The 22,188-nt window shown below is 30.9% G+C and overlaps 1 protein-coding gene across 1 annotated transcript in view; it reads left to right on the top strand.

The window, feature by feature from the left end:
• The window catches only part of LOC127709462 (protein transport protein Sec24C-like), a 30,969-nt gene extending 12,197 nt beyond the window's left edge, over nt 1–18,772 (top strand). Inside the window, exons 8-24 of the mRNA XM_052215045.1 lie at nt 1,099–1,226; nt 1,817–1,955; nt 2,648–2,763; nt 4,062–4,189; nt 4,881–4,959; nt 5,627–5,739; nt 6,464–6,674; nt 7,042–7,212; nt 7,597–7,693; nt 9,219–9,364; nt 9,699–9,837; nt 10,581–10,775; nt 11,284–11,387; nt 12,251–12,338; nt 13,044–13,147; nt 13,721–13,810; nt 14,244–18,772. Coding sequence (XP_052071005.1) covers nt 1,099–1,226; nt 1,817–1,955; nt 2,648–2,763; nt 4,062–4,189; nt 4,881–4,959; nt 5,627–5,739; nt 6,464–6,674; nt 7,042–7,212; nt 7,597–7,693; nt 9,219–9,364; nt 9,699–9,837; nt 10,581–10,775; nt 11,284–11,387; nt 12,251–12,338; nt 13,044–13,147; nt 13,721–13,810; nt 14,244–14,384 — 2,189 coding nt within the window. The 3' untranslated portion in view covers nt 14,385–18,772. The remainder of the gene's footprint in view (nt 1–1,098; nt 1,227–1,816; nt 1,956–2,647; nt 2,764–4,061; nt 4,190–4,880; nt 4,960–5,626; nt 5,740–6,463; nt 6,675–7,041; nt 7,213–7,596; nt 7,694–9,218; nt 9,365–9,698; nt 9,838–10,580; nt 10,776–11,283; nt 11,388–12,250; nt 12,339–13,043; nt 13,148–13,720; nt 13,811–14,243) is intronic.
• The last annotated feature ends 3,416 nt before the right edge of the window (nt 18,773–22,188 follow it).

Raw genomic sequence — 22,188 nt, 5'->3', positions numbered from 1 at the left:
CTGACCTTGACCTCAAATTGAAGGTCTTGAATTACTGATCATCTTTCCAGTTTATAGAAGGTTGATATCTGTTACCTTTAAAAATATATACATATGTTATTATAGTTTTAAGAATTATGTTAATGTAACTTTTGAACAGACGGTCGGACATTTTTGAGCTTAATGTATAAAATGTAGAGCTCGCCGAGAGGAACATTTTATACACAGTATGTATGCAGCAAACTCTTTATCGTTTCTTAAAATGCAAGCTTCAAATTGCAGCGTAATTTTTTCTTGCACTCAGTGACCTTTGACCTTGGATGCAAATTGAAGGTCACATGAACTTTGAAGATTATTGGTGTAGGTCACAAGTCTCTACGACTTCCAGTTCTCGAAATACAATTTTTCTAAAATTGTGTATATTTTTTCAAGAGAAATAACTCCTTATAAGGGTCAATAACAAAATTATTTTATATGTTCATTAACATTGCCATCTGTTCTTGTACATGTTGCCGTTTTCAAATCGATTCTATCCCTTATACTTTTTGAGAAAAATGTAAAAGAAAGAAATTGCTTCAAGAGGATATAACTCGCATAGGGGATAATGAAATCCTATGCAGTCTCATATGTTAGTCATGAGGAGATCTACCTATTATCTAAATAAGGTCGTGATATCTTAAAAAATAACGAGAGGGGGCCATGTCGAAAAAATCCAATAAAAGGGAGATAACTTCTACAGGGGATGATGAAATCCTTAACAGGGTCATGTGGTAATACCTCATGATGAGGTCTATCGATGGTCCATATTTGGTCTTGATAACTTCAACAGAAACGGGGGGAGGGCATTCCCAAAAAAATGTTGGAAGAAAAAAAAGAAAAAAAAAAAACATTAGAAAAACAATAAGGTCTTTCCTAACGGAGTGGAAAGACCTTAATTAGATAATATTCACAAGAAGTTTTTCAGATATTTAGAAATAATATGTGGTATAATTGCCAATGAGACAAATCTCCACCAGAGACCAAATGACATGGAAGTTAACAACTATAGGTCACCTTACTGCCTTCAGCAATAAGCAAAACCCATACCGTATAGTCAGCTTTCTTTTCTTTTCTTTTCAGGAAATTGCAATCCAGCATTCATTCGTTCAACTATGTATAATGTACCATGCACATCAGACATGATGAAAAGTAGCCATATACCATTTGCAATGTCAATATGTCCTTTTGCCAAACTTAGAGATGAGGAGGTAATATTATTTGATAGTGATTTTTTTGGTTTTAGGTATTTCACAGTTAGTGAAGACGAATTAAATAAATGAATATCAAACCATAAAGTGAATACAAATTAAATAAATGAATATCAAACTATAAAGTGAATACGAATTAAATAAATGAATATCAAACCATAAAGTGAATACGAATTAAATAAATGAATATCAAACTATAAAGTGAATACAAATTAAATAAATGAATATCAAATTTTATGGTTATCAGAAACTATTATAAGACTGGCTGATGCATTTATACGAATTCTTTACAACCGAAAGTGTCATTTCATATATATTGTCCATTCAGTCTACTAATTTATTTTATAAATTTTGATTAACATGAGAACTACTTACAAGTGTATTTAATAAAGCTGAATCAGTTATCTTCATTCTAAAACTAAATTTTTCATTTAAGGCAAATTACTTGTAAAAAGGTTGATGGCATATTGTTAAGATGGTAAACATTTTAGAAAGTTGCTTAATCAAGTTGTGATGTTGTACTACTCGGTTAAAAATAAGATATATTTTTTTATAATTGTAAATTTTTTTAATTTTTAATTCTGTTTCAGCTACCCCCACCAATTGTAAACATGGGAGAAGTAGGTCCAGTCAGATGTAAGAGATGTAAAGCATACATGGGTCCGTTCATGACATTTGTTGATGGAGGGCGTCGTTTCCAGTGTGTCTTCTGTGGAGCATCAACTGACGGTGATTATCTCTTACTAATTATTATGAAAATTTTAAATTTTAATTACATTCTACTCTGTAATTTACATGGTCAGTTGAAATTTAGGACTTTTTAACTTTTTCCTGCAGTCTATTCTGTGTCTGTCATTTCCTATTTGTCATTTGGAAAAGTGTTTTTATCCCTTATGCAATTTGGGCAGGACTTTAAAACTTGTAATAGGCAAGTATGTTATATGTCCAAGGACTGAGGATTCCTGCAACAATAGTAAGAACTCAATGAAACTATTTCTGTGTGTACAATGAACATTAGTTTATGTATTTGTTAGGTTTCCAATGAAATTAATATTATTTTTGTTTACTACCAAGTAAGAGCTATAATTGTCATTATAAAGCAATCAAATTGTTGAACAGGTAAAGAACCTGTTTCACCAGTATGTCTATATATGTACTATAGCTTATATAAAATTCGTGGTTCACTAAACAAATAGCAAACTTTAATTGTAAGTTCTAGACTCAAATGGTTACCTATGAAAAAATTTAAAATTGCATTAATTTTTAACATGTCAGATCACACAAATATACATATCATTGCAAGTATGTGTTTATTAACTTCTTGTAAAAGTGGCTATTGATGGTTATTGAATAGTTAACCTACCTTGTTTAAACTGTTTGATTATGTAGACAAAAATTTCAAAATGATGTTTGTTTTGCAGTTCCACAAGAATATTTCAATCACCTTGATCACACAGGAAAACGAGTGGATGCATATGACCGACCAGAATTGTGTTTAGGATCATATGAATATGTAGCTACAAAAGATTATTGTAAAGTAAGTTCATTGGTGTTTAAAAAGCATTTATTTATTGATAAACCCCTCCTCAAACAGTCAGGGGCATTACTTAAACAAGTAACATTTAAAATTACCTGTACAAGTAATGTTGAAAACGAGGCTATTTTAAATATTACTTATATAAGTAACTTTTCTAAATATTATTTTTATAGGTGTCCAACTATGCATATTGTACTAGCTTTAACAAATTTTCACGGTCATCTGGTTATTTTTCCCATGATATATAAAATCTAATCTTTTTGAAACACTAATTGCCTTTCTGACGCACTTATCTTTCATATCAACGCTTTTGTGTCAAAGATTGGTTCCTTGGGACTATTAAAATATCATTTTCCTCAAAAATCTTGAAGGTAGACAGATATAAATAGATAGAAACTTGTGGATTAATTAAGACTTGAAGTTATTTATAATTTGTAACCAAAAACACTTACATATGTTCCTTAAATAAGTGGTATTACTAATTCTTTCAAAGATGTATAAAATAACTTATTCAAGTAATATTTTTGTCATTATTTTTAAAGTAACCCTTTATCTCTATACTCCTCTAAAATCTAATAAATTCATCATTTTATGATATAAAATAATGTAAAAATTCATGAAAACTGTATTTAGTCCATGCTTCTATTGAAATTTAAAATAACTCTATTGAGTAATTTTATAATTTTTAAAAACAAAAATTACCTATGTAAGTAACTAAAAAAAATTACTTGTTTAAGTAATGCCCCTGACTGTCAAATATATTTGAATAGAAATATTATAAGTGATTTATGTTGTGTATCTTTGTACAGTTATAAAGCTGCAGGTATTAAGATAACATTAGGCAAAGGTATAAATAGATTGAAAAGAAGTTAAATATTTAATTGAAAATATATAAGGTGAATCAACGGTAAAGAACTTTTTTTTGGTGATTCATGTATAAATCCTTTTTGTCTTGCCTGGAAGTAAGACATAGGGGTGCTGTTCTCTGGGAGGACAACAGCAGTGGCGGCCTCAACAATTGTTGAAATTCCTGTTTACTTCAGTTTAAGAAGGTCCACAAATGGTATTTCTATGGAGATTATTTGGTTTGACCCTTCAGTCATTGTCCATTCGGCATTGACTTTGAAAGTAAACAGGTTAAGTGTTGTTATTTAATTTTCAACATTGGCAGTTTTCTATGGAAACTATATACAGGCAAGACATATCTCTGTGTCAACTATTTATAATGTATTACAAATGAAAAATGTTGCAGTATTCATAAATGAATAGTTTAAGTTGGTGTATTTTTCTCTTTGTAGAACAGTTTATTGCCAAAGGAACCTGCCTTTATATTTATGATAGATGTGTCATATAATAGTGTAAAAAGTGGTCTAGTCCATCTCATCTGTGAAAGATTAAAATCAGATATATTGTCATATTTGCCAAAGTAAGTACATGTATGTTATACACTACATATTCTTCCACATGTGATAGCCCTATTGACTATTTAACTTCAAAGGTTTGTTGAATTTGTTTTTGATGTTTCTATGCAGGTCAACTTCCATTCTTTGGTATTCTGATGATTTAACAATTTTTTTTCAAGTTACTACATCTATTCAGTAAGTCTGAAGACTCTCTTCTAGAAAAAAAATCCCAATATTGCTAACTTAATACAAAATATAAGTTCAGGTTTATTTTGTTTTCATTTAATGACCTTTTAAACAAATCAGAACAATCTGTATTGTAGTCAAGAAACATAATACAAAAATAAGATGTGGTATGATGTCTCAACTCTTCACCAGAGACGAAATGACATAGAAGTTTACAATTATAGGTCACTGTATGGCTTTCAACAATGAGCAAACCCTACACCGCATAGTCCGCTATAATAGGCCCTGAAATGACAAATGTAAAACAATTCAAATGAGAAAACTAACGGCCTGATTTATGTACAAAACAATGATCGAAAAACAAATATGATATACAGCAATAAACGACAACCACTGAATTACAGGCTCCTGACTTGGGACAGAAACATACAGTTTACAAGATAATTTATGAATATGTCAAAGAAAAATTAAATCATAAATCACACCCTGTACATATTTAGATTCATGATATGTGTTCTTGTATTACAGGGATATGGGTGCAGAAGAATCTGAGGTCAGAGTTGGTTTTGTAACTTATGCAAAAGAAATACACTTTTATAATGTTAAGGTAAGTTTGTTGTTTGTTTTACAGTACACTTAAGGTGATTAAGTTAAAGTTGCTATTGCTAAAGTTGAGTTAATCACTTTTAAAGCTGGTAATTGAAGGTGATATATCTCTCAGGATTTACAACCCTGTCATATCACTATTTGCATGTACAGAGAAAAAGCTTTGAGTGAATTGACCTCACACTCTGTGCCATGATTGATTTTTAACTTAATAACTCTATTTGTCTGGTATTGAAAGCATTGTTGTAAAAGGACATCAAATAAAAGGAGAAACAAATTTGTCAGCAAAATTAAATATATAAATATCTGACTCAAATGCAGTGTGCAGCATATAAAATTGATGAATACATGAAAAAAGAGAACTTGCAAGGCATATGTATATAAAAACATTCTTATATTTGAAAAAAAGTCGAAACCAATTTTGAACTTTAAAAAATGCATGTGATATTAGAGAATCTGACCCTTAATGAAAAAAAAGGGATACAGTGTATTAATTCATAAACCTAATTCCCTACACACACTTGACAAACCCAAAGCAAAGGAACATATTTTTTTATTGCTGCCCTTCATCTCAAATCACATTGAAGCCTTCCACAAGTAACAAAAGCCCTTACCTCATGTATGAATTCACATTGGTTTGTAATTTAATATGAGGATTTTTTTTATAGAGTAATTTAGCACAGCCACAAATGTTGGTGGTATCTGATTTAGAAGATGTATTTGTTCCTTTACTTGATGGTTTCTTGGTCAAATTATCAGAATCTGAAGCTGTAATTGATAGGTAAGTTGATACATATGAATAAGAAGATGTGGTATGAGTGCCAATGAGACAACTATCCATCCAAGTCACAATGTGTAAAAAGTAAACAATTATAGGTCAAAGTATGGCCTTCTAAATACCATATGTTTATTCAAAGTATAGTCTATATATACCTATGTGGTATATTTATGCACATCATAGTCTGCATTTTTGGTAAGGTAAGATCTAAGTTGGAACTGAAATTACAAAGAATACTCTGAGCGGACAGATCTTTGCTATAATTTTTATATGCTTAGTGGAATAGCAGTAAATACAAATATTCAAGTCTTTGGTTTTACTTGGCAAAGGATCGAATCAATAAACTCCAAGGGTTGATTTGAGCAAGAGGTAAAAGCAGTAAAAGGGCAATATTACAAGGAGGGGCGGGGAAGATGAAAGAAGGTGGAAAATGAAAACTTGGAGAGGGAAGAGCAAAGACTAGAGAAAACTTGACCCTATTTATTTAAAAATTCCAATTTAATTTTTTGTGATATTAGATCATATTATATTGAGGATTCTTGATTTTGTCATTCTCTGATGAAAGCAACTGAAAAAAGGCATTGCATCATATTTATCAAAATTTCAATTCACCATCAAATGTAAAAATATGAAATCTAAATGATTCTGAAAACTTTTATCTTGCTGTAAAATATCAAAGCTATGTCTAGTCATTGCTGTGCATTAATTTGTATTTTCCTCTTTTCAGTCTTTTATCACAAATCCCTCAGATGTTTGCTGAGTCTAGGGAAACAGAAACAGTCTTAGGACCTGTTATTCAGGCTGGTCTTGATGCATTAAAGTCTTCAGATAGAACCGGAAAACTGTATATATTCCACACGTCATTACCCATTGCTGAAGCTCCTGGCAAGTTGAAAAACAGAGACGATAGAAAATTATTAGGCACAGACAAAGAAAAGGTAAATAAAAGAGATAATTGGATTTTGATATTTGACATTTAGGTCTATTCATTGATTTTCTTTATCTTTGTGCCGGTAATTATGTACATCTTATTGATTGATTGATTGGTGGTTGCTTTACGCTGCCTCAGCACAAAAAGGCGATATCACGGCAAGATACATCTTATTTCTTTTTCCATTGAAATTTTGAGTGAAATCATTACCTATGAGCAGTTTGTTATCGATTTGACTATCATAAGACAAAGATTTTTTTGCATTGTATGCTTCCTTTAATCTGACCTGTTAATTTGTCTTATGTTATAAATGTGAAGAAAAAAAATTGTTTATTCCATAGAAAGTAAAAAATACAACCCTCTTTATATTTCAGACCATATTGACACCACAGAACAATTTCTACACTAAATTGGGCCAGGAATGTGTTGGGGAGGGTTGTAGTGTTGACTTATTCCTTTTTCCTAATTCTTATATTGATGTGGCAACAATAAGTGAAGTCAGTCGACTAACTGGAGGCAGTGTGTATAAATACAGTTACTTCCAGGTAAGTGATAATTAGATTAGCTGGTTACTATGATTACCACTGTTAAAATGCAGAAGATAAGAAGTAAAAAATAAAAACTTGATCTGTTGTGGAGCAAAACATTTCTTTTTGTCTTGTGAATTTCGTTTTAAATTACATTTGTACCTTTGGTCTTATCGTCTCACATGACAACAAAGCTGTAGTGACAAACGAGATCACTTCTGTCAGCTTGCTTTGTCATCATAGTCCCGTAAACTTTGTTAATCTAGAACTCCTTGAAAACAACCAAATTTGCACATATTTTTCTACACGACATGAAGTTGTGCATCTAATATTTTCATTTTTTATCCAAATGAGGGTTTTCCATACCAAAACAATGGCCAGTAAAGTTTGGTTATTTTGTAGGCTGATTTAGATGGTGATAGATTTTTAGAAGATTTAAGAAGAAATATCCAGAACCAGGCAGGATTTGATGCCATACTCAGAGTCAGAACAAGCACAGGTATTGTCACAATTCTTAGTTTCTCATTTTAAACCATAGTATTAGCCCTGGCAGAGAAAGATGATTAAAATTTGACATTTACAAACCAACCTGAAACCTTTCTACTTTGACTTAGATACAGTAAAGTATTACTTGCTTAAAAGTGAAACTGTCATCTGTAAGATATGTGCATCTACAAGTAATGTTTGTAGCAGTTTTACTTTGACTTTTTTATGCCCCCGCTGTAGCAGTGGGGGCATTAAGTTTTACCCTTGTCCGTCTGTATGTACGTACGTCCCAAAATTGGTTTCTGTTTTCTAACTTGAGTTTGCCTCAACCAAATGTTAAGAAACTTATACACAATGCTTATTACCACAAAACACAGATCAATTTTGGATTTTGGTGGCGTCACTTTAACCGTTCTAGAGTTATGCCCCTTTATAAATGGAAAAATTGCAAAATTTTTAGTTTCCGTTCTCTAACTTAAGTTTGCCTCAACCAAATGTTATGAAACTTATACACAATGTTTATTACCACAAAACACAGATCAAGTTTGAATTTTGGTGGCGTCACTTTAACCGTTCTAGAGTTATGCCCCTTTATAAATGGAAAAATGGCAAAATTTTTAGTTTCCGTTCTCTAACTTAAGTTTGCCTCAACCAAATGTTATGAGACTTACACACAATGCTTATTGCCACAAAACTCAGATCAAGTTCAAATTTGGGTAGCGTCACTTTTACCGTTCTTCAGTTATGTCCCTTTATAACTATATGATATGCAAGCAGGGGCATCCACATGTGGACACTATCCACATTTATTCATAAATAACTCATTCCTGAAAATCAAACTGCTTGAAACTAATCACACAAAAAGTATTTAGCACATGAAATAGAAATAATGCAGATAAAGATTTTAACAGCATAATATTAAAATAAAAATTCCAAAAAATTTAAGTTACTCAGTAGTTCATGAGAGCTGCATATTATGACTGATGGATCTGTTAGATATTATTGTGTTAGCTAGGATTTAATTAATTCTTTAGTTATTATAAATATTCTTATTTATGTAATGAAATCTCCCTATGTCATCAGTTACACAGTTACAAGATGATTTGATATACATGTAATATAGCCATCTTGCCCTAATGTGGAATTATGAATACTACAGATCAATCATTAGAATTTACTATGAGCAATTATCTATATAATGGCTGTTTCTTAAACAACAAACATGTGACCCAGGGCAGGCACTTGGAAATCTCAACTATTGTTATATGGTGGGTGTCAAATACTGTTTCGTAAAATGAGAATGTAAGTGAAATTCTAAAATTGGCTTTATAGGTGCTAACACCATTTCAAAGCACCTTCTCTGGTAACCATATAAGTTTTAATGGAACAGCCCTAAGGGAGATATTGAAAAATAATTTTCCATAAGGTAATAAAATGATTTGCAGGAACATTCAAGAATTAAAATTGGCATAGCTATTAGGTTGTATGTATATGTTGGAAAATATATCCAATATTTAAAAAAAAAAATTCTATTTCAGGTATACGCCCTGTAGATTTCTATGGGAACTTTTACATGTCTAACACAACAGATGTAGAAATGGCTGGAGTAAATTGTGATGATTCTTTGAATGTAGAAATTAAACATGACGACAAGCTGTCAGAAGGAGATGGTGCTTATGTTCAGGTTATTGCCTATATTTAACTATTTACCTTCAATAAAAAATAAAAACGATTGTAGGGGTATTAATAATGAAAGAACTGAAGGACTTTTTATCAAAATATTAGAATATTAGAAAATCATTGATTTCTACGTCAATATATGGAATAATTGATATCCTGATGGAAGATCGTGAAATGATACAGTTATCTGTAGATTCTCTTCAAAAGCATCATAATAAATTGCAAGTGGAATGATTTTATTTTCCAATACATTTTTATTTAAGATTTTTTAATGAATTATTGATGTGCAATCTTGTTCACTGGAATTAAGGAATATTTTTGTCAATTTATAATTTTAGGTTGCTGTACTGTATACATCTGTTGGTGGTCAGAGACGATTACGTATTCATAATTTATCTTTCAATTGTTGTATGCAAATGTCAGATTTGTTCCGTAGCTGTGAACTTGATGCTCTTATTAACTTCTATGGTAAACAAGGTATGTATCTTGACTGGAATTTGTATCTAATGATTATATAAAGTCTTCTTACTGAAAGGAAATTTGCCTAAAATAATCTTTAGCCATTTGAAAAAGTTTCATGAAGTTAAATATTAAAAAACACATATATTAATGGTAGTTCTACATGGGGTAGATCACCTTATTCTTTTTTGACAAAGGAGACAAAATGCCATTTTGTCTCGCCTGTGATGAAAGTCGTGAAAGGTGAAACATAGCTGTTGTTTTTCTGGCGGCGTCAACAGTTTTTGAGTTTTCTGCTTAAGTCAGTTCGATAGGAACTACTTGTGATAGATCAATGATATTGTCTATAAAGTTGCATTACTATCAATACATATCATTTTGACCATTTTAAGGGCCACCCACCCTGTAGGTCATGGTCAAGTGACTTTCAATAATTACCAAATTTTCTGCTTAAGTTATTTTGATAGGAACTACTTGCGATAGATAATTATATTTTCTATAAAGTTGCAGATTACAATCAGTACATCTCAGTTTGACAATATTTTTGATGCACTGCCCTCTTTGTCATGCATTGTCCAGGAACTTTGAATTAATTAGCAATGTTGCTGTCCATCAGATTTGTTTTGTTTTTTTTATTTTCTGCAGACAGTCCAGACATATCTCTGTGTCTACAGTTGATTTTAAAAGATACCTTGAACTGAATAAGAATAACCTGTACATCAAAAGCACTAATAACAATATTTATTTTTGTCATTTTTCAGCTATTAAATCATTACTGAATAATAATCCATGTCAAGTACGGGAGAGTATAACTAATGATGTTGCCCATATACTGGCCTGTTATAGAAAGAATTGTGCCAGTCCGTCATCTGCTGGACAACTCATATTACCAGAATGTATGAAATTATTACCAGTATATGGAAACTGTGTATTAAAGAGTGATGGATTAAGGGGAGGTAAGACATTATATAATATATGGTCAGATAATATTCAAATGATTAGTAATTAATAGGAAAGTCTAAGATAACAGTTATTGGAAGATGATATTATGCAATTAATGGGCAAAATCATCTCAATCCTACACGCTTTGGGTTTTGCATTACCCTGTTGGTTAAGAAAAATTGTTGCAATTATTCTAAATTATGTGAAATTAAACAGAATTATAAGTTATCGTTAATTACACTAAACTAGGTATACACTGCAATGAATTCTGAATCAAGGAAAAATTTGAATTTATGCTTTTATTAGCTTTAATATTGAGTTATGATATTGATCAGTTTTCCTTAACACTTTGTTTATATGGTTTCTTGATTTAATAGACAACTTTCAAATGCGTACATTTCATATGTTATTGTGTCACAGTAAGAACTGATCAACCAATGTAACTCATTTATAAAAAAACAACTCAAGATTAGTCTATAGGATAGGTAATTTTTTAAAGAATTTATTGTTTTATTGCTTCAGGTCAAGAGATATCAACTGATGACAGAAGTTATTTAATGTTTATAATGAATTCTATGGATGTGAAATTTTCAAATGTGTTCTTTTATCCAAGAATTTTCCCAGTTGTAAGTATATATATATGAATATATGAGTTGTCAGTAAGGATACTTGTTTGGTTTTCATACATTTAACCCTTACTTGACACACATTGCTTTATCAGCTAAGTAGTAAATACTAATTAAATATGCAGCCTCGTTGACATCGTGTGCAAATGAAAGATCCATAAAACATTGAAATATCTGAAGGTCACTATTGCATTCAACTATTAGAGGGTACTCATACTTTAGAAAAAGATGGATGACTATAAATTCAACACAGAAAATAATATCAGGTCCGATGTATCTGATTTCATTTGTTAATTTTTGTTTACAGTAAAGGAAATGGCATTTCTTCACATTTCAGCATGGAGTGATATATCATTAACAGGTTCAAGAACATGTAAACAACAAGAAACTTTTAACTATCAAGTATTTCATTCTCAATTTCAGCAGAATACAGTTTTTAGTCAAACTTTTATAAATGATTATATCATGTATATTTCAAATAAATTTTATACAGTGAGACCTATCTAAAATCATACTTTATAGGACTGAGGTGTATGCTTTGTTTAGACAGGTGTTTATTGAACTCAGGTTATATTATAGTTATATTCGTTGTATGTCCTTATGAAGAAGTCCGGTTTGCTCATGTTTCTTGTATATGTCACATTTTGGGTTGGCCATGTTTATGAAAATAAGGAGATGTGGTATGATTGCCAATGGACAACTATCCATCAGAGTTCAAATGATGTGGATATTTGCAACTATAGGTCACTGTATGGCCACTGTTTTTTTAACATCAATATCTAATAAATCAGTAATTTAACATTAAGAAAAACTTAATAGATATTTATTGTCTGTCTATTGTATAAATGTAATCCTATTTTCAGCATGATTTAGACGATGAAGCTACAGATATACCCGTCAGTATACGTTGTTCAGCAGAAAGATTGAGTGAAGATGGTGTTTATTTATTAGGTAAGTTGAATATAAGATGACATAAACTTTTAATCCCTATGCATTTATTTTGGTAAAATAGGAAATTTTTAAAGCTTTGGAGGGGATAAAGGTAACCATTCAAATACATTATTAAACTGCCACAGCAAGAGCATTCTTTTGTTATTGGGTCCCCTACAAAACTGAATTCAGGTAAACACTTGTCAAGACCTAGATCAGTTGAAATATACTGGATAAATTAAAAATGAAATGCATTATTTAATTATATAATGGGCTTCTTTCAAGTTTACTTTAATCTCAAACCATTTAATTAACAGAAAATTTAGAATGGGAAGCCTTTTATTGTAGAGCTGGGCTTATACAAATACCATATCTTTAAGTCATAGTTGTTTCTAAGGTATTTGTAGTGCTTTCTCTTATTCTGGATTTGTTGATGGATACTGTAAATTCAGAAATTATTGCGTTCATTTATTATTGCGATTTTTCAAGAATGGACAAAAATGCGAGTTTTATTATTGCGATTTCGAAAAAAAAGTGCAGACATGTCTATATATATGTTATCAGAATACAAGTTCTTATGATTGCGATACTCACCCAGTCGCATTATTCACATTAATAAAAACCTTGCAATAATTTCTGAATTTACATTTTACATTAAATTTGATTACACTAACAAATGAATTTTAAGTTTATGAAGATAAGCAAATTTCTATATTTTCTTTGCAGAAAATGGTATATCGATGTTCTTGTGGATAGGACATAATGTTGACCCACACTGGGTACAACAAGTATTTAGTGTTCAGAGTGTGGCACAGATAGATATAGATAAGGTTAGCATTTCATTGTTATATATATTTTAATTTTGTTACAAAAGTTTATACTGAGAGAAGCAAATTTATTGAAAACTGCAAGGTTAGTAATAAGTTTTTATTTATATTCATCTATCAAAACAGATAAAAAAAAAAAAGAAGAAAAAAAAAACAACAACAGAAAATGGCAAGAAGCATGAATGAATAAATTAGTAAAGATTTATTACTAATGGCTTAAAAATCAACTTTGAATAGAGGTGAACCATAATCATATATTATGGTGAAAATGTATAAAGTTCGGATACAGATTATACAACATAAATATATCACAATTGCATGCAATTTACTTTTAATAGGCAATCAATATGACATCAGATTTGTTTTATGTGTCATATCTTTCCAAGGTTTCATTTATTAGACCTGTTCAGGTCAATTTGCAAATAACTTGATTACCTGATTATTTTCACTCAATTAATATTGTAAAGTATGATTTAATTCATGAACAAGATTTCTTTTACCTGCGATGTTATTGTGTTTTGAGGACAAAACTGTTTTATTTGTCTATTTAACTGTTAAAAATATTTTATTTTTCAGAGTAAAATCCTGGACCTTGATAATCCAGTATCAATCAGACTCCGAGAAGTCATAGCTAAAGTCAGGTCACAAAGATCAAGATGTATGAAGGTCAGTAAATGTAATAGTATTATTACATTGTAGAAGAAATGGTGCAGTTCTATTCAATCTGTTAGATTTAAAGGGATTTACTTCTTTCTTTTCTTCCATGCCAAGGACTGGATAATAAGAATTAATTTGTAGTCTATTCAATACATTTTTAAACAAATTATTAACCTTTTCTTTATATTCATCAGAAATTTAAAAAAAAAACATCTTTTCTTTTGTAACTTCAAAATCACAAACAACATGTTTTGTGTAGGAGATGACTGTCAAGACAAAGCATGCCTAAATATGTTTTGGTGGTGTAAATGTAAGATATATTCCTATGAAAACTAATATATATTAAATTGTTACTAAAAATTCTCACTCTGAATTACTTTCCTGTGTATGATGTTTTTCAGTTTTAACTAAGTCAGTAAAAATTGTTTTTTTTAATTTTCAGTTGACAATAATAAGACAAAGAGACAAATTAGAACCCTGGTTTAACCATTTCATGGCTGAAGACAAAGGAGCCAACGGCAGCAGTTCTTACGTAGACTTTCTATGCCACATACATAAAGAGATTAGGAATTTAATGAACTAATTGTTATTATGGTGCAAGGACTCTTTTATTCACAATTAAATCTACGATTCATGCATATCTCGGATTTGTCATCAACATAATAGACTAGAGATTATTTGCATGATATTGACGAAATCCTAGCCGAGATTAGAATGGATTATCGGAGCATTAATTCAAAAAGAATTTGAAGCTTTGATTGTTTCAAACCAAAGGAAGAGAAAATCTCTTAATTTTTTAACCAATTTATTTTACTCTATATTCATGTGGAAAAGTAAAGAGCTTCATTGTAGAGAGATTCACAAACCTAGTGATAGTTGAATTTCAGTTAATGGGTTCATGATTTCAATGAAAATTATCATCGTCATATCATCTATAGTCAGAAAATTCAGCTATAGGGTAGTATTTAAATACTACACAAACTGAGTGTAGGAAATTATTCAATCTAAACCTTGCAGTTGTATGACAATACTTTGGATTCATTTATATTCATGGATTGAGGAAAAAATGTATTTTCCAGGATATTTGATTTCATTGTTTTGTCAGTCTTCACGTACTAGGTTATAAAAAGATTGTTCTTTGTTGAACATTTAAATATGTGGTTCACATATACCCCCAAATTCTATGATAATTGGTTTCCTTTTAATGATAATGAATACACAGTAACAATGTAAGAACAATTTGATGTCCATGCGAACCTCTTTTATAAAATTATGAAATGAGTAAAATAAATTGGTTAATTATTATTTTGTTTTGTTGTAATTAAATTTATGTCACTTTCAACATAACCAGTCCATATATATATTAAAAAAATAGGGTTCTCATAGGGGTACAAAAACAATATTTCAGAGTTCTCGAAAAGTGGTGGTCCAAAGGTTTTTGACTACCAAAATTTTGCAAAGGGCCTACACCATTTTAGTATTTTCGAGTAGAAATAATAGTGAAGAACAGGAGATAGGGCCACCAGGGGAAAAAAAGATTTGAAGAACTCTGCAGTGTCAGACATGGAAAACAAATGAAACATTACAAACAGCGATATTTTATTGAATGTTGTGATGAAGCATATATCTCTTATGTATTTAAGTCTTCCTGTGATAACCTAGTCAGATGCAAGTATTTAAATTTGTAAAATTTATATGAACGCTTAAATTTTTTCTTAGATAGGTTGTCTTCTCTTGATACAGATTTCAGAAATAATCATTTTTATGAAAAATAATGCTGAATTACAACCATGGAATATAATTATATTAGATAGTTTATATTTTAAGTTAGCTCAAAGTGTTAAACATTTTTTTTCATCCTATCAATTTTGGTTATAGCTATTTACTAACACACTCATTTATATGCATTCAACGGCTACAGTAAAGTGTACACCCTCCATTTAAATCAAATTGCATATTTAATAAAATTCTATATGCAGTACAGTAATGAGCTTACTATACAGTATGGGTTTTGCTCATATGTCTCCAAGCTATGTTATGTTAATAGATTATGAAGCTAAGATGGTTATATATGAAAAACATTTGGTGACCTTCAGTTGTTTTAACCCTTGTCCTGCAGTAATTGGTGGCAAGTTGTCTCATTGGCAATCATACCACATTTCCAAACTTCTATATAATGTAAATTAATATCAATGTATATTTTTTTATTTCCCGGCACCATAGTGCTATTAGAATTTACTTTTATGTTAAAACACTGATTTAGTTGTTGTATTGGTATCAGTAGTGCTTAATGGTAATCGGTTGTAATGTCAGTATTTAATATGTAGTTATAAATATTTTCACCATTATGTCTGTGTTAAAAACGATGGATGGATGGCTGTTTAACTTGCAGTGTATTAATAAAATATACAGATATAATAGATCTTAAATATGGCTACATAATGATTTAAAGGAAAAGTTTGAGAATTTTGACGTGTAGGAGTAGAATTATTTTAAAACAATTTAATGGATTTTAAGTTTTAGAAGAATTGTTTATAAAAGTCATTTGGGTATCTTGACAAACCAATCATATCATTAGCTAATCTAATCTCAGATATATTTTTGGAAATATTTATTTCTATATATTAAACAATATACTGTATAAATATTTGAGAATATGCCTCTAAGTCTGTATAAAACCAATTGAGTTGCTATATTTATAAAAAAGTTAACACGGAAAACTGATGTTAACTGTTCCAAATCAAAATAAACTTGAGTGTACTTGTCTCTGATATAAAGTTTATTCCAAGAATACAACTGTTTCCCTTTTGAAATCATGAAAGCAAGCATGGCAGTCGATATTCAAGGAACTACTGTTTGCGATGTAAACATATAAAGTGTCTTTTGGCACAATTGTGATATTAATATAAACAATTTAATGATCACTTAAATGATTTAATCATATTTTATGTGCAATATCCTACAAAAGTATAGATAATGAAGCCATAAGTAAAACTGTTATATTAGATTGCCTAACATAGGTTTTTTATTCAGAGTTCAATAATGTTAAAGCTAACTTAAGGGGACAGAAAATAGGCTCCTATAGTTCAGAGTCCTTTACCACAGGAGGAACACTAATGTATACATACTAAATTCCAATATGGATTTAAAATTTCATACAAGTTTTAAGAGTTCAAGGGTTTAAAATAATCTTTGCTTTACAGAGATTATTACTTGATATAGAATTTTACAAATAGATAATTTCTGTACAACTCAGCCCTCAATGATTATATATTCTATGATTGGTTTTCTGTTTTATATATTGTTTGGCATTGAGAGTAAGTTTCCGAGAAAATGAGTTCATTGATGTAAAACAAACCCAAATTGAACCATTACTGTAAAGTTATTATTCTTTTATGTTATATTGCTATTAAAATTACCCAGTAATTGAGATATACATGTGTTCTGTGTTCATGTACAAAATGTCTGTTTCTGTCTCCGAGCTGTTTAATGTTTATCTGGTTTAAGTGGTATTTATATGAATAGATTCTGTGATATTTTTCAGACCATAATGCATGTACCTATATATTCTTTCAAACTTCCTAACAGTATTGTCAAGTATTAAATATTTGTAAAGAGCCTTCATCAGTTCTCATACATTGTGATGTTTTCTCAAAACATCAACAATTAGGACTTTAAGGTGGTACCCAACACCTTGACTAATATTAATTTGGCTCGTTTAATTTTCCTAAAATTTTGATAAAATGTTAACTTTGACCCTTTGACAAAAATATAAAAATTTCAAATAATTTGAACCAATCACTTTATCAGAAAAATTTCACTGGCTATATAGCAGTTTGACAAACACTAATTTTGATCATCGAGAAGCTTAATATTTCCTTAACAATACAACGTGATTAAAACGTTTAGTTGATTTTTACAGAGTTATCTCCCTGTAGTGTTAGGTACCACCTTAAATATGAAAATTTAAAAAAATGAAAGACTGAAAAGTATTCAGTTTTGGAAATTTTAAGATTATTAGGAACTTTCTTAGGTGCTGGTCTGTCCTAAGTTCAAAATCAGCAATCTGCAAGTAATCTGCACTAAAAATTTCTAAAATAAATAAATGTTTTCCCAGTATGAAAATGTTTTAATATTGTAAAACATCTGCAGTGATTCACACTTTGAAGTTTATAAGGGAAATAAGCATTGGTTAATATGAGCTAAAGAGCTTCATATTGTGTTGTACAGTAAACATTTCAAAATACACATGTGTGGTCCCAAAAAGTCCTAACTGGGTAAGGGATTGATATGTCATTGTTTATAGTATTGCATTTTTGAAAATAATAATAGGCTGGGGTCATCTCATTGTCAGGGAAGACACAAATGTCAGTAAGTAGTTCAGGACTAAGCCATGTCATTGTCGATCGAACGTTTGAAATATAAATAGGAAATATGGATGTATTATGGTCTGAAATGAGATTGACTTGTGACATCTACTAGGAGGATGATATTCATAGAGTAGATTTTTATAAACTGTATTGTATGCATGTACATGTATTAAAGTGTTATTTCAGCTCACCATAGTAAATGCTTACCTTAGAAAACCATGTATATATACCCTTAGAAAGCTGTACAGTTAAATATACAATGGATTTTAAAATCAATTGTTAAAATAAAAGGAAGAATGATAGGATTGTGCAAGTTGAATTAATATATACAAATATTTTGACTTTGACAAGATCTCCCAACCCTTACAGATTTTTTAGATGTATGCATTAATGATAAACTTAAAGGTCAGAATTTTACAAGATCCTCAAGCTAAAACCTGTTTTCTGTGTATATTTCAACATGATTTGTTTGCCAAATAATTTATTTGATGGAAGTATATTTTTTTGTTGCTGTATCTTGTTATATTTGTGGTTCAGGAGTGATAGTGTGAATGTTGACATGTAAATGATGTATAAATGGCAATAAATTATAAATAACATATGGAGGCTTTATTGTTCTTCCCTGGCCTGGACTCTAACTCATGCTACTGAGATATCGTGGCACCAAATCGCCTTGCACTGTGCCTGCCCCGCTAGACCACTCGACCACCTAGGCTCTACAATTATAAAGCTTTCGGTGGCCGGGTGTTACCTTTCCTCATCAGTTTTAATCTAGCTTCCTAATACAGTACATGATATATAAGGCATGAAGATGTAATTGTTACAGATCAGCTGAATTATCTATTGTAAAGGATCCTACAAATTAATGTAAGATGCAGTCACAGAAATATGTGCATGTTGAAGATAATGGATGGCTGTTGAACATCCTTCAGGAAATTATATGCATATTCAAGACGAGAACATGTTAATCCGATTTGAAAATAACCCCGCTTTGTACTAGACTGACACGCTTATCCAGATTTTTAATGTGATAGTTTGCAAGGTAACAGTTCAAAGGAAGACATGTCACCCTACCAGGACACGACTCCGAGCCTTCCAGTCTTTGCTCTTACTCTCTAAAGAACCCACAAACATCCACAATCGAGGCAAATAACAGTACGCTATAACCTATTTGCATGTTGGAAGGCTTTTAAGATTTGATGGTTGGCTATCTTGAAGCTTACGAAATAGAGGCCATTTGAGAGCAAATTAATGTTTTTTTTCAAATCTCCACTAATCACATACATTTATTACCGAATTAGCTTTAATGCTGTTAGTTTACTGCCTCTTTCTAAAAATTCTCCTGTTTTTAAGCAATTTAAATGTAGGGTTTTAATTGAATTAGGCTTGTAACACAGAGATGGAGAATATGGGAAAAGTTGTTATATATAAAGCAAATGTTCAGTGAGTAATCTAATCATTCCTCTCATTAGACATTATCATACTGTTACAAAAATGTCAGGAAAATGGTGGCTGTGCCTTTCTAATGCTGACAAATATTGATGTTAGCATGGTTAATGGGATGCTGACTAAATTTCCTTTTGAATTGCTTATATCCAGAAGTCATACTTAGTGAATTTAAGTAGCTTGATTTGTCACAATCAGAATTGGTCTATGTAGTACAGTTGGTTAATTTTCATAAAGTCAACCTTGCCATTTTTTTATTGAAGGTTTGATTGCCTAAAAACACAATTGTGTCGATACATAAAAAAATGTCAATATCACTTCAGAACAATATTCTTTCATTTCATTTCTTTATCAGTCTTCAATAATTTTATTTTACCATTTACACCACAAAATGGTGTTTTTATTCAATGATACTATATGTACCTAGAAACTTGCATCAGCCTTCTGTGATAAAAAATCCATTACTTTTCAAGTACCGAAGAAAAAACTTTCCAGCAATGAATGTTTTTCTATCCATTCAATAAGAGTTTTGTCTCGCCTGCGACAAGAGAACATAGGAATTACTATCCGGCAGTGGCTTTAAACAATTTGTATAAAGCTTTATAAGAAGGTAGAAAACCTGGACGTTTCATACCTTGCATGCAGAAACCTCATGTTACAAAGTTTCCGTCTGTCCATTGTCGTCCACCTCATTTTCATGGTTTAAGTGACTGTTTGATAAAAATGTTTAGTTGTTTTGTCATGTGAAATACTCACTTATCATGAGTAATAGGATATAACTATATTTGGTATATAGGATCCTGCAAAGTTTACATGTCAGTCAGATAGGCTGCACTTGTCCTCAACGTCATTTCATGGATCAATGACCAAGGTTATGTTTTTGTGGTCAACTCTTTATCTTGGATACTATAAGCAAAAGGTCAACTATATTTGGTGTATGTCTGGTAGGGTTTTATTATCTTACCTTTACCTCATTCACATGAATCATTGAAAAGTTTTTGTGATACTTGCGCATGTTGTAACCCCTTTCAACAAAAATTCAAACATAACAGGCAAGACTTTTCAGCATGTTCACTGTTTCCACATATAAATATTTCCAACAGGCAACAAGGTGAAATGAGTCTCTGCTACCAGCCATATTGGATGGCTAAACTGCACCAAAATTAGAACACTGCAAATAGTATATAGGGAACCATTTTGTTATACATGTATTTGATATGTCCTGATAGTTAAGCAACTTTATATAAAACACCAATGATCTATCACATGTAGTTCCTATCAAACTAACTTAATAGGTATAAAACTTAACATTGAAGATTGCTGATTAATTCAAAGTCACTGAACTCTGACCTAGGGGGCAGAGCCTCGAAATAGTCGTCAAACTGATGTACTGATAGTAATGCAACTTTATATCAATGATCTATCACAAGTAATTCCTATCAAACTAACTTTACAATTGTTGAAGACTATGACGATGTTGTCATCATTGAGCCGGAAATGCAATCCCTGTGTTGCGCTTTCTGCAACTTTCGTCACAGGTGAGACAAAAATCATCGACGGACCATTGAAGCCAAGTGATTGCAGCTGTTGTAAAGGACATTAAAAATTTCCTTAAAAGATTCAATAATACTGCCATATAAAAACTTCAATTTCAGTATTTAATGGTGAAAATTTCATTAATATAAATACAACTAAGAAGATGTGGCAACTCTCCACCAGAGACCTTATGACAGAAGTTAACAACTATAGGCAATCATATGGCCTTCAATAATGACAAAACCCATATCCCAAACCAAGCTATAAAAGGCCCAAAAATGACAAATGTAAAACAATTCAAACAAAAAACTAACAACCTGATTTATGTACAAAACAACAAGCATTCTGTGAGTATTGCCTGGCAATACATAGTCCCCTACCAGTTAAAAATTTATTGTACTGGAACAAAATGCTAACTTGATCTATAACTTGTCATGGTGTAAACTATATAACAAATATCAAGTCAATATCTTCAAGCATGACGGAAAAAAATGTGGAAAATTGATTATTAGAGTAAATTTTCTAAGTCCAAGGACCATAACTCTGCACAAAATCATCAGACCGGAACAAAATTCGAACTTGATCTGTAACTTGTCGTTATTAAACTATATACCAATTATCAATTCAATATCTTCAAGCATGACGAAAAAAAATGAGGAAAACTGATTATTTGAATGAATTTTCTAAGTTCAAGGACCATAACTCTGCACAAAATCGTCAGACCAGAACAAAATTTGAACTTGATCTGTAACTTGTCATGATAAAACAATACACCAATCTCAAATCAATATCTTCAAGCACCAAGAAAAAGTGTGGAAAACTGATTTGCCGGACTGACGGATGGACAGACAGACGGACGGAGTGCAAACCTAATAAACGAAAATCAATGATATACAGCAACAAACGACAACCACTGAATAACAGGCTCCCGACATGGGACAGACATAATGTGGCAGTGTTATACATGTTTGCTGATGCAAAACCCTTCCCCTAACCTGGGACATTGGTGTAACAGTACGACAGGAGAACATGACA

This window comes from Mytilus californianus, unplaced genomic scaffold, assembly GCF_021869535.1.
Source record: "Mytilus californianus isolate M0D057914Y unplaced genomic scaffold, xbMytCali1.0.p SCAF_7, whole genome shotgun sequence".
NCBI classification, from domain to species: domain Eukaryota; kingdom Metazoa; phylum Mollusca; class Bivalvia; order Mytilida; family Mytilidae; genus Mytilus; species Mytilus californianus.
The sequence above is the reverse complement of the archived record's forward strand: the minus strand, read 5'-3'. Positions and strand labels throughout refer to the sequence as shown.